Below are 12,397 nucleotides of genomic sequence, written 5' to 3' on the forward strand. Positions count from 1 at the left end.
CTTTAGTTAGGTAGGACAGCATTAATCAGGGTTTCAGTTTTTAGCACTGTATCAAACATTCCCTGCAGGGAATGGGAAATGCCTGGAGATCTGAGAGATAGGGACAAATGGAGTTGTGATATAGCTGTTAAGTGCAATAGGGTTAGTATTTTGGACACTTAACTGAAATTTGTAGATAAATGTTGGTTATGTAGAAGTGATGCTAGAAAGATGGACAATCTAGAGAAACTTGTACTGTACTTTATTTTTTTGCTGTAAGGTGTTCAAATTTATCTCTGATGTTCAAGCTACTGTTAACCTTCAAGCTTACCCTGCCTATTTCTTAGCATTTAGCATATGTTCTATGTATTAGAGTTATACAGTACAGAAGAGATGTTTTGCATCATTGAGTCTGCCTACCTAACTATACTAATTCCACTTTGCAATTCTTGGTCCATTGCATTGAATGTTATGACATTTGAAGTACTCATCCAAGCACTTTTAAAAAGGTAGGAAGTTTCCTTAATGCCTTAACTACCATCCTGGACAATGTATTCCAGATTCCACCATACTCTAGGTGACAAGTTCTTTACTCAGTCGTCTCTAAACGTGCTCCTCTTATCCTCAAATTATGCCCCCTCATTACTGACATTTCAATTAAAGGGAATAGCTGCTTCCTATCTACCCTGTCCCTATCCCTCATAATCTTATACACCTCAATCAGGTTTCCCACCAGCCTTCTCTGCTCTAACGAAAACAACCAGAGTCTGTTCAGCCTCTCTACATAGCTGAAGTGGTACAACCCAGGTGTACCTGCTCTGTACTCCACAAGTATAATCACATTCTTCCTATAGTATGGCAACCAAAACTGCGCAGAGTACCCCAGCTATGGCCTAACTCGAAGTTTTCGACAGCCACAGCATAACCTTTCTCCTCTTTCTGTAACCTAGATATTCTTTCTCTCTTTTTCTCTTTTTATTTCTCTTTTTTTTTTCTTCTCTCATTTTTTAACTCTGTCATCCTACCAAGATTCATTACTTGGTCCTATATCATTTATATACATATCACAAACAATAAGAGAGCCATCAATGATCACCATGGTATGCACTGCACTTCTCCTACCTTGTTAAATATTAAATGTATAATTATTTATTTTCTACTTCCAGACATTATCATCAGCCGTTGTTCAAGTATTTGCTGCAGAGCGCAGTTCACATTGGACGAAAAAATGCTGTGGAGTCGCCTGCCTTATTAAAGACAATCCTCAAAGGTCTTACTTTATCCGCGTTTATGATATAAAGGTAAGGGCATTTTGAAGCATATTGGCACACAATCTTTTATACTTGGGATTTGAGTTCCATTTCTTTTAGTGTGATAAAAGTAGGAATTCTTAGGTTTCAGTAAAGCTCATCATTTTATGGCTGTCAATCTACTGTATTAAAATTGTTCATAAGTAGATAATTCCAAGGCAATGCATCCAATGTTTGTGGCAAAAGACTCAAATAGTCCATTTCTGTATCCTGCATCTTACGTATAGATAACTCTTAAGAGTTATTTTGTGCCAGTAATCCTAAATCAGTCTTTTCCTGGTTGAATCCATGTCTACCTTGTCCAATTCTCATTATTTGAAGTAGTATTCTGAAGTGCTATTTTCTTAATTAGCTTGTGTAGCCCTCAGGTTATTAGATATTTTGTTACCAGAATGAAAGCCTAACTTGTTTATCTTTCTTCATAACTCAGATTTTTGATATCTGGAGTTGATTGTATGATTTACTACACTATATCTACTACTTGACTCAATCACTAGCTAGCCCTCTATGATGAGTATTCTAGCATTCTATCAAGTTTGCTTCCAATATCTTATGAGTTGGTTCGACTGTTTGACTATTTAATTAAACTGTCTATTGCCTTTGCAGTTTTTGACCATGTTGAGTTTTCCACCAAGACAGCAAGATATCATTTTCCGTTTTGCATAAATGATTCAGTAATCACAAAATATTTTTTCCTAAATACATTCCTTTACCTATTTTACGGAATTAATTTTTTATCTGAATTAAAGTTCAACTGCTATTTCTCCATCTGCTAAAATATTCTTTTAAATTAACTCTATAACCTCTTGAGCTGCCTCCTGTGTTTCCATAGCTCCTTCTGGTTTGGTTTTATCTGGAAGCTTGACAACTGTAATAAATTTTGTAAATCACCGTTTTGAGGCATTTGGATGGGTATATAAATAGGAAGGGTTTGGAGGGATATGGGCCGGGTGCTGGCAGGTGGGAGGGACTAGATTGGGTTGGGATATCTAGTTGGCATGGACGGGTGGGACCGAAGGGTCTGTTTCCATACTGTACATCTCTATGACTCTATAACAAATTATAGTGATTTACCATTGAGGTTAGCACCTTACTCTATTTACCCCTCTGTTCCATCAGGACTCTTCAAATGACTTTTTTTTGTTTTGTGCTTATCAGCTAACTTGTTGGAATTAACCCCAAACCCCAAATGCATGTTGCTTATTTTGTCAAACACCTTCTAGAAATCAAGGTATGACACATTCTAAGACTTCCCATAAACTTAGTGCTTGGGGAAGTTGATCAAAAATAAGAAAGGACCTTTTCCTTTCAGAATCTTTTTGACTCTTGTTTACTCCATTAGAGACAATCCTCTAATTTTCTCCTGATGTTTAATTTCATGCTTTCATTCTATGTGGAATGAAGACGAGTTAACTTGTTTTCTTTTTGAGTGCAGGCAACCATTTTATCTTGTCAATCTACTGCTCCCTCAGTATCAAGTTACTTATTTATAGTTATCACCTTTGTTCTCCTCCTAAGTATCTCTCCTTAGTGTTCTATGTGTAGCATCAGTAGAGATTTGCTTCAAGTCCTTTTAGTCTCAGATTTGCATATCATTTATATCAATGTCTGGTTTCAAGTGGTTTATTATTTGGAAGGGCAAGTTATTAAGGAACAGAAACAAAATTTGCTGTAAAAGCTCAGCAGGTCTGGCAGCATCTGTGTAGAGAAACCTGAGTTAATGTTTTAGGCCTAGTGACCCTTCCTTAAGGCTGATGGTTGCTAGAAAAAAATTTTCTTTTGCAGAAAATAGGGTGGGAGCAGGTGATAAGAAATAAACAATAAGTGGAGATGGAGCCCAAGGAGAGAGCACTCCAGTGAGGTGTTGAATTGTCTATCTCAGTGCATTTGTTTTCAATTTCCTTCATTTTGAGTTATTTTATGATTTCATAGTTTACCTTTCTCACCTTGTGCTTACTATGCCTTGGGTGATGCAGTTTCCAGTTGCTGTGTATCTTTTGGGTCATTTGGAAGTGCCAGATTAAAATTAGCACTGGCTTTTGTGACTTCCCTGAGAAACTGGATCATGAAACAGTCATGTACATTATATTTGTTTACCAATTCTGACTCTGAGACATTTCCATTTTCCATTAAAATGACTCACATTTCTGTTCACTCAGTTCTTTTGTTACTGACCTGGAGCAGAACCCAGTGGAAGCTTGAGTTTTTTTTTCTTCTTTAGTTGAAGTCTCACGTTAGAAATTTAAGCCTGAACATTTCCAGGTGTTTCTGATTATTATTATATCATCTTGTCTGTCCTGTCATTTCTTGATATTAAATCAATTTGATCATGTTTCAGTCTTTGTTACATCAGCGTTCACTATGATTCAGTAAGGGGAGGCAGTGGCCTAGTGGTATTATCATCAGACTATTAATCTAGACAATTTAGCTAATGTTCCGAGGACCTGAGTTCAAATCCTACCATGACAGATGGTGAAATTCAAATTCAATGAAGAATCTGCAATTAAGGGTCTAATGATGACCATTAAACCATTGTTGATTGTCAGGAAAAACCCATCTGGTTCGAAAATGTCCTTTAGGGAAGGAATTCTGTCATCCTTATCTGGTCTAGCCTATATGGGACTCTAGACCACAGCATTGTGGTTGACTCTTAACTGTCCTTCAGGCAAATAGGGATGGTCAAAAAATGCTGGCCGAGCTGGAAATGCGGTCATTCTGTGAGTGCATGAATAAAGAGATAAAAGTTACAAAAGCTTCCACTTCTGCTATCTTATTTTTACTTCTTCTGGCACCTTAGTGTAGATTTGCTTCCTTTCATATCTCTTGTTCACGTCACTACGATGCCTTATGCGCCCTCTCTCAGGCATCTGAACTTAGAATATAAATTGATATCACCAATCTTCAATAAGGGTACCTAGAAACTACTCAGTGCGTCAATTATCCCTTTTTGCCAAATTTTATCAAAGATAGACAACTGGCAATTTAAGTAATATTAAATTAATAGATGATGAAATAAAGATGGACGCTATAAAATGGGTGAAATGAATCCATATTCTTCTCTGGTAGTCTCTCAAAACTGAGGGTGACTTCCTTCCATTCTGGAGTTCTGGGTCCTGAAGTGACTAAAGTTGGATCCACATACCTTGCCACAATGGGTAGAAGTGGTGTTTGAAGAGTGATGTGGATGGGATATTCATGTTTTCAAATGCTCCTTCTGTTATTTCCTCTTGACCTCCATCTGGGCCTGTCAGAGATACTCTGTGATTGGCAGCTTTGCAGAATCTATTCCTCCAGTTTGGGTAATCTTGGTCAAGAGATTCCCAGGAGTCAGTGTGGACATTGTACTTTTTCTGGTGAGGTTTTGAAGGCAATCTTGAAGCATTTCTTCACCCACCTGAGTTGAGTGTTTTGACAACAGTTTTGATCATTGAATAATATTTATATGAATGTGGGAATAAATTCTTGATGACATTACATAGTAATTTTGCTGATAAGTTAAAATCTCTGCTTTTAGTAAGCAGTGTTTCCATGGCTTTTATGACCTTTTTAAGGGATGTTGCTTGTATTGAGACATATCTGATCAGCCTCTTATTTGACAAATATTTTGTTTAAAACTAAATACTCTCAATTGCTCAGACAGGGCTCTTGTGGTGCAATGTACCTACATCTGGGCTAGAAGGTCTGGATTCAAGTCCTGCCTGATCTAGAAGTGTGTCATAACATTTTTGCGCAGGTTGATTTAAAGAAAATACAAATTTGACATGCTGGCCTTCAGCTGAGCAGTTGACAAACCCATTTGGTTGGTTTGTACATTACAGCAAAATATCTTTAATCTGTTCCTATTTGCCAGAATGTCTAGGAGGCTCACCCTTACATCCTGTAGTAATACTTTGCAGAATGTAAAAGTCTGGATGCTGAGAGCCAAGAACAAAGGAAAAACGCAAAGCTCTGCCAGTCCATTTCCTTGCATGTCCATAATTTGGTCCTCACTATTAGTGTCCTGCCTACTATTTTTACTCTTTGTCCAATGCCTCACACTAAATCTGAAACCTGGTGTGTTTCATTGTGTGCTCCAGGTCTGTTCTTCCGAATTCTGTAACAAAATATTTTCTACTAATTTCTCTTGGCAGTTATTGAGTCTTAATTCACTATGTATTATATAAACTATCTAATAAAGCCAAATTTCTGAAAAACATGACCAGTAACTTTGCACTGAGAGCAGATAAGGAAGGTGGCTACTGCACAGAGAAAACAGACAGTTGATCAGATAGAGCTGAAAAATGTGTTGCTGGAAAAGCGCAGCAGGTCAGGCAGCATCCAAGGAGCCTAGTTGATCAGATAGAATCTGCCGAGAAAAATAGTTAGCATTTCTGTTCTGCTGGAAGGCCATTGACCTGCTTCATTAACTCTCATTCTTTCTCCACAGATTCTGCTAGCCTTGCTGAGTGTACCAAACTATTTTTGCTTATTTCAGCTTTCTAGCATTCACAGAACTTGGCTTCTTAGAAAATATATCAACATTTTTAATGAGCATTTATTTTCTTTGATTTGTACCCTTCTTTTAAATCTGAGTTAGTATGAAAGCAATAAGTTTCCGATTTCCTGAGAATAATTTCAATTGCACAGGCCCATTTTAGTACCAGATCTTGTTCCTCGAATTGAAATTTAACTTTTTTTCTTTCTATCATAGGATGGGAGATTAATGTGGGAGCAAGAAATGTACAACAATTTTGTTTATAATCCATCTCGATCATACTTCCATACTTTTATTGGTGATGTATGTTATTTCATTTTATGACTTTAATGTTTAATGACAGTTTTATGATAATCATTCTTTGCAATAAAGGTTAGATGTTCCTTAAAAATAAGATCTGATTTGTCTTGTGACAGCTTACTCAACTAACAGTTCTAGAGTAACTAAATCTTTGTCGGTTAAGAGACATACAACATTTGAAAAATAAAACATTTCAAAGCATGAACTACAATTTTTCACTTTGAATATTTAACAAAACACTTGTATGTATCTATGGCTCCTTTAATGACCTTGGGTATCCCAAAGTGTACTACAGTCAGTGACGATATTAGGAGGAAGTGATGACATTGTGATTGTCTTTGGACTAGTAATCCAGAGACCCAGATAATGATCTGCGGACCCAGATTCTAATCCCACGATGACAGATGTTAGAATTTGAATTAAAAATCTGGAATTAGAAGTCTAATGATGACCTTGAAACTACTGTTGGTAATTGTAAAAAAACTCTAATTGATTTACTAATTGTAATATACTTTACCGTTCTCACATATTTTAATAGCATTTCTACAGTTTAGATTTTCAACTAGTGGCTTGTGCATCTTAGTGTGTATAAGAGGTTTTAATGTTTAACTTGGTTTTCAGCAGCCATAGTTTTTTTAAAACCTGGTATGAGAAGGGAGCAGGAGTTAATTCAGGTAAGTTAGGAAGTAGGGTGCTTTAGTGGAAGGGCTTTAGTTTTGAAAGTTCCTGACCAGAAATATTTGGATAGAACCCTAGAAGGGCTATTCAAAGCTGAGAAAAATTGTTTTGTCAGTACTCGAGGAAGAGGCTATTAAACTTTTAAGACCAGAAAATCTATAGATGTAATAGAGTAGGTTCATAAACTTCTATTTCACTATTAAAATCAGATCTGCAGCATTTGGTGCTTGTGTTTCAGTGAAAGACTACAATGTGAGATGGTTTCTAATTTATCAAGCCACATTTCAGTCAGGGATGTGACTTTATTCAGTAATAACATCAATTGGGATCATAGCTAATGTCCTTTTAGGGTCATACAACTCCAGCCCATAACAATATTGTTGATTATTAGCTGCCTTCTGACATGGTCTACTAAGCCACTAAGTTGTATCAAACCGTTATAAAGTCTCAAAGGGACAGAACTGGATGGATTATTCATATCAGCATACGGACTACAGACAACAAAGGTAAAGGTTACTTTGTCCAACCTGCAGAATCTTCTTTAATAGCATATGGCTCATGCCAGAATTGAGAGAGCTGTCTCATTGACTAATCAAATATAGCCATACTTGTGGAATAGTTGTTTAAAAACAGTTTCCCAGATACCTCTATCACCATCCCTGGGTATGACCTGTTCAAATGGATCCAGCAGAGGTGGCAACATAGTGATAGGCAGTCAGGAGAGAGTTACCCTATGAGTTCCTCAACATTGATGTCTCATGGCATCAGGTCAGGCATGGGCAAGAAAATCTGATTACCATCTATCGCTCCTGCTTGCTGATGAATCACTACACTGTATTGAACATTACTTGAAGGGAGGCAACTGTGCAGTATATAGGTCATAGAATTGTAGAATCCCTACGGTGTGGAAAAAGGCCATTTAGCCCAACAAGTCCATACCCTGACCCTATTACTCTACGTTATGCCTGACTAATGCACCTAACCTACACCCTGAACATTTTGGCAATTTAGCATGGCCACTTCACCTAACTGAGAGGCAACAGTGCTGGCATGGTGGTTCTGTATTTGGTGCTGAGAGGCAGCAGTGCTAACTACAGAACCAGCATGCCAGCACTGTTGCCTCAGTACCAGGGACCAGAGTTTGATTCCAGCCTCGGGCGACTGTCTGTGTGGAGTTTGCACGTTCACCCCATGTCTGCATGGGTTTCTTCTGGGTACTCTGGTTTCCTCCCACAGTCTAAAGATGTGCAGGTTAGGTGAATTGGCCATACTAAATTGTCCAAGTGTTCAGGGATGTGTAGGCTGGGTGTCTTAGTCAGGGGAAATGTAGAGTGATAGGGTAGGGGAATGGGTCTGGGTTGGATACTCTTCAGAGGGTCGGTGTGAACTTGTTGGGCCAAAATGGTCGGTTTCCACTCTGCAGAGACTCTATGATTCCATACAGTTTGGATTGAGGACTCGATTTTTCCATTACTAGCAGTGACTTGGCAACACCACTACTGATCAAATGAGTTGAGTAATAAAGGACATAGTTGCTACGCAGCATCTGCAGAATCAACAGGAGAGAAAGTATTCTTGACCTCATCTCCATCAATTTACCTGCCTCAATGTATCTGTCCATATTAGAAATAACAGTATTGGTAGAAGTAACTACCACACAGGTCCTTGTTGAGACAAATCCCTGTCTTCACAGTGAGGATACTCACTCTCTGTCATGTAGCACGACCACTACACTAAATAGGAGAGATCTTTAACATATTTATTAATTCAAGCTGGGCATCCACAAGGCACTGTGGGCCATTAGCAGCATCAAAATTGTAATCCACAACCTTGACGCATGGAATAGCCCCTTCTCCTCCATTTCCACCAAGTTAGAAAGTTGATCCGAGTAAATGAAGAAGGCAGGTGAGCAGTCAGAAACCGTACCAGGCATACAAAATATCTACCTGGCTGAAACAGCGATTTCTGTTTTTTTGTCCCCACAAGACTAGTAGCCCAATTCTGTTTAGGTGAACGCTATTGAATTTTTAAGTTTTATCTCCCCCACACTTATCCAAATGTCCAAAGAATCTAAACCCCTTCATCCTATTCCATCTTTCTAGCCATTCACCTAAACTCCAATCCCCTAGTTGTAAAGAACAAAATTCCATTTGTTATCTTAATTACTTACTTGCGTGCTAACTTTGTTTCGTACAGAACGTTTAGATCCTCCTGCATGACACTTTTTGGAGTCTTGTCTCTATTTAAACAATAGATTGCCCTTTGATTATTTCGGCAAAAGTGCTAGACCTCACTGTCATATATTACATCTGTCAAGTTTTTACAGACTCACTTAACCTATCTTGCAGATTCTTGTCGTGCTCATCAGAATATGTCCTCCTTCCTATTTTTGTATTGTCAAATCTGGATGCATTATACACTGCCCTTCCAAGTCACTGATATAGTCAGTGGAGACCCAAGGACTGTTCTTTGTGGCATTTCACTAGTAACGTCTTTCCAACATGAAGAAGCGTCATTAATCCTGACTCTCTTCTCTGTGTTAACCAATCCTTGATCCATGTTGATACTTTACCCCCAATACCGCTTATTTTGTGCAATAATCTTTTATGTAGCGCCTTTAATGAATGCCTTCTGGCAATCCAAAAACACTGCACCTACTGATTCTTTTTATCAATTCTGCTTGTTATAATCCTTGCAAATTTTTCAAACTTGATTTCCCTTTCACAAAACAGTGTTGAATATGCTTGATTGCATTAAGCTTTTCTAAATGTTTGTTTATTCTATTTAGTCCATTCAGTCCATTTATTCCTTAGTAATAAACTATAGCATTTTAGGAGAAAGTGAAGACTGCAGACGCTGGAGCTTCAGAGTTGATAAAGCGTGGAACTGGAAAATGCATAACAGGTCACGTGGTGTCTGAGGAGCAAGAGAGTCGCTTTTTCTAGTGCCACACTTTGTATCAACACTGTAGCATTTTCTCAATGCCAGATATTATGCTTTACTTATTTCTGCCTGGTTACCTGCTTTCTGTCTCCCTCCTTTCTTGAATTGGAGTGTCAGGTGAGTAGTTTTCCCATCAGGGGGAGGGGGGGGGGGGGAACTCTAGGAATGGGTGAATTCTGGAATATTTCAACCATTGTCTCTACTGTCATTGCATCTGCTTCCTTGAAACTCTTGGATACAGGCCATCAGGTCCCAGTGATTTGACTTCCTTTAGTCCCATTGATTTGTTAAATGCTTTGGCCCACATGATTGTACCTGTTACAAGACCTTTCTTTCCATTAGCACCTTGCTTATCTGTCATCTTTGGATGTTTGTAATGTTGTGAAGATTGGTACAAAATGGTAATTTCAGTTATCTGTCATTTCTGTTTCCCATTATTAATTGCCCAGTCTTATCTAAAAAAGGTCCTTACTTTAGCTACTGTTTTTATGTATCTGTTGAAGTTCTTGCTGTTTAGTTTTATATTTCTTGCCAATCTTTTTTTCATCATTAGTTTTTAGGTTTTAGTCAACCACTGCTGGTTTCTAGAATATTCCCAATCCTTTGGGTGATTACTTTTTACCACTTTGGATGCCTTCATCTTTGGTTTGATACTGTCCTTGACTGCCTTGTTAACATTAGGTGGTTCATGCTTTTCGTTGAGTGCTGTCTTTTTGACTGGAATAAACTTTTGTCTAAATGTCTGTCATTGCCGATCCACTTAGACTAATTTCCCAATGCTACTTTGGGAGCAGCCCTTTCTTCATACCTTTGTAATCAATTTTATTTAATTTGAGGACACTGTTTTCAGACCTGAGTAGCAGTCCCTCAAGCTGAGTTTGAAGTTCTTTTTATTTTGTGACTGCTGTCACCTAAAGGATCCTTAACTATGCATTCTCTTATTAATCCTCATACAGTACAATGCTAACCTAAAGTAGCTTGTTCATGGGTAGATGCTATCATGTACTGTTCAAAAAAACAATTTCTTATGCATTTTTCAAATTTGCCTTCCATATTGCCGCCCTCCTCTGATTTGTCCACCCAATACGCAGTTAAAAAACACCCATTATAATTGTAGTGCCTTTGATACTCATCTCATTATTCCCTGATTTATATTTTGTCCTACAGTGCAACGACTCTCATCCATGGTTTCTTTCCCTGGCTATTCCTATTTCCACTCTAACTGATTTCACGCCACAGTCTAATTCCCCTACACCTCTAGTCACCACTGCATTGACAAACACTTAATTAACAATGCTATCCTACCTCTTTTACCCAATCGTACGGAGCTTCAATTTGAATATTGAGTTCCCAGTCTTGGTCACCCTACAGCCATGTTTCTCTTCCTATTAATATAATTTATTTCTATTTATGCTGTAAGCTCATATAGCTTGTTACAAATGCTGCAGGCGTTCAGGTAAAGATCCTTGAAGTTTTGGATTTTTAACCATTATTACTTATTCTGTATTGAATTTATGCATTTTTTTTCCTTCTTGATATAGTTTGATTATCGCTTGCCTCTTCTCTACCCTGCATCTCTGCTCTCTCATTTCCCTTATAACTGGAGAATTTGGAAATGTCCACTGCAGTTCAGTGAATGATTACTCAGGAAATGTTAGAGTTTATTAAATGCCTAACCTAACTCCCTACTGACTGTTAAATTGACTCCCAAATTGCCCATCTCACCTTCAACTGCATCTCCCCCAAACCTGACCAAACACCGCCTTGCTGTCAAATCCGAAAACTCAATTCTAACCCCAGGAACTGACATCCTCTCAACTGACCTACCCTACACATTCTATCACTTAACTGGGCCCCTTGTACTTTTGTACCTTAACCTCCTGATAACTTAAATTCATGTTTAGTTTACATACTTGCCCTCTGCAGCTGTCAAAATGGTTTTGTGTGATTTTGGACCTTTACATTTCACGATATGACGGCTGACTGCTGTGGAAAAGGATCTTATTTTGCTTTCCTCTGATGAGGGACCTATTGGAATAGATGTATAGCTTAGCATTCCTGAAGGAGCCCTGACTGAAATCTCCATTCAGAAATAGAGATCTTTTGTGATGTAAGAAGACTGGAGTGATGGTCAGCGAGAGATTGGAAGATCTTCCTTAGAAGATCTAATCCTTCTCTAATGCAAATCAGTTTATTTAAAAAAGCATGTTGTCTGGATGAATTGTGAATACAGTGGTACAAGTAATCAATGACTATCCCTTATGTAATACCTGGACACAGATTAGAGGAATTGTGTTACTATTTTTGTACCTGAAATCTATTTTGGGGCAGCGCAGTACCAGGACCTGGGTTTGATTTTGGCCATCGGTGTCTGTTTGTTTATTTGGAGTTTGCACATTCTTTGAGTGTACGGGTTTTCTTCTCCAGTACAAAGATGTGCAGATTGGTGGATTGGCAATGCTAAATTGCCCCATAGTGTTCAGGGTTGTATAGTCGAGGTGGGCTAGCTGTTGTAAATGTGGGGGTCACAGGGATAGGCTGGGGGGAGGAATGGTCTTCGGAGGGTCAGTGAAAGCTCAATGGGCTGAATGTCCTCTAACTGTACTATAGGGCTTCTTTGATTCTGTTTACGGGTTAATTGATGTGGTTAGGTTTAAAAAATTGAAAAATGTTACTCACGTTTTTCTAGTAACAGTGATTTTGCAATGACCTC

The 12,397-nt window shown here is 38.2% G+C and overlaps 1 protein-coding gene across 2 annotated transcripts in view; it reads left to right on the forward strand.

Moving 5' to 3' along the window:
- LOC140458268 (actin nucleation-promoting factor WASL-like) overlaps nucleotides 1–12,397 on the forward strand; it is a 73,920-nt gene that overhangs the window by 37,571 nt on the left and 23,952 nt on the right. Inside the window, exons 2-3 of one of the 2 annotated variants that reach the window (XM_072552670.1) lie at nucleotides 1,146–1,280; nucleotides 5,980–6,066. In XM_072552670.1, the coding sequence (XP_072408771.1) occupies nucleotides 1,146–1,280; nucleotides 5,980–6,066 (222 nt within the window). The remainder of the gene's footprint in view (nucleotides 1–1,145; nucleotides 1,281–5,979; nucleotides 6,067–12,397) is intronic. The other variant, XM_072552671.1, reaches the window with a different exon arrangement.

The sequence above is a fragment of the Chiloscyllium punctatum genome, chromosome 32 (genome assembly GCF_047496795.1).
Source record: "Chiloscyllium punctatum isolate Juve2018m chromosome 32, sChiPun1.3, whole genome shotgun sequence".
Classification (NCBI taxonomy): Eukaryota; Metazoa; Chordata; class Chondrichthyes; order Orectolobiformes; family Hemiscylliidae; genus Chiloscyllium; species Chiloscyllium punctatum.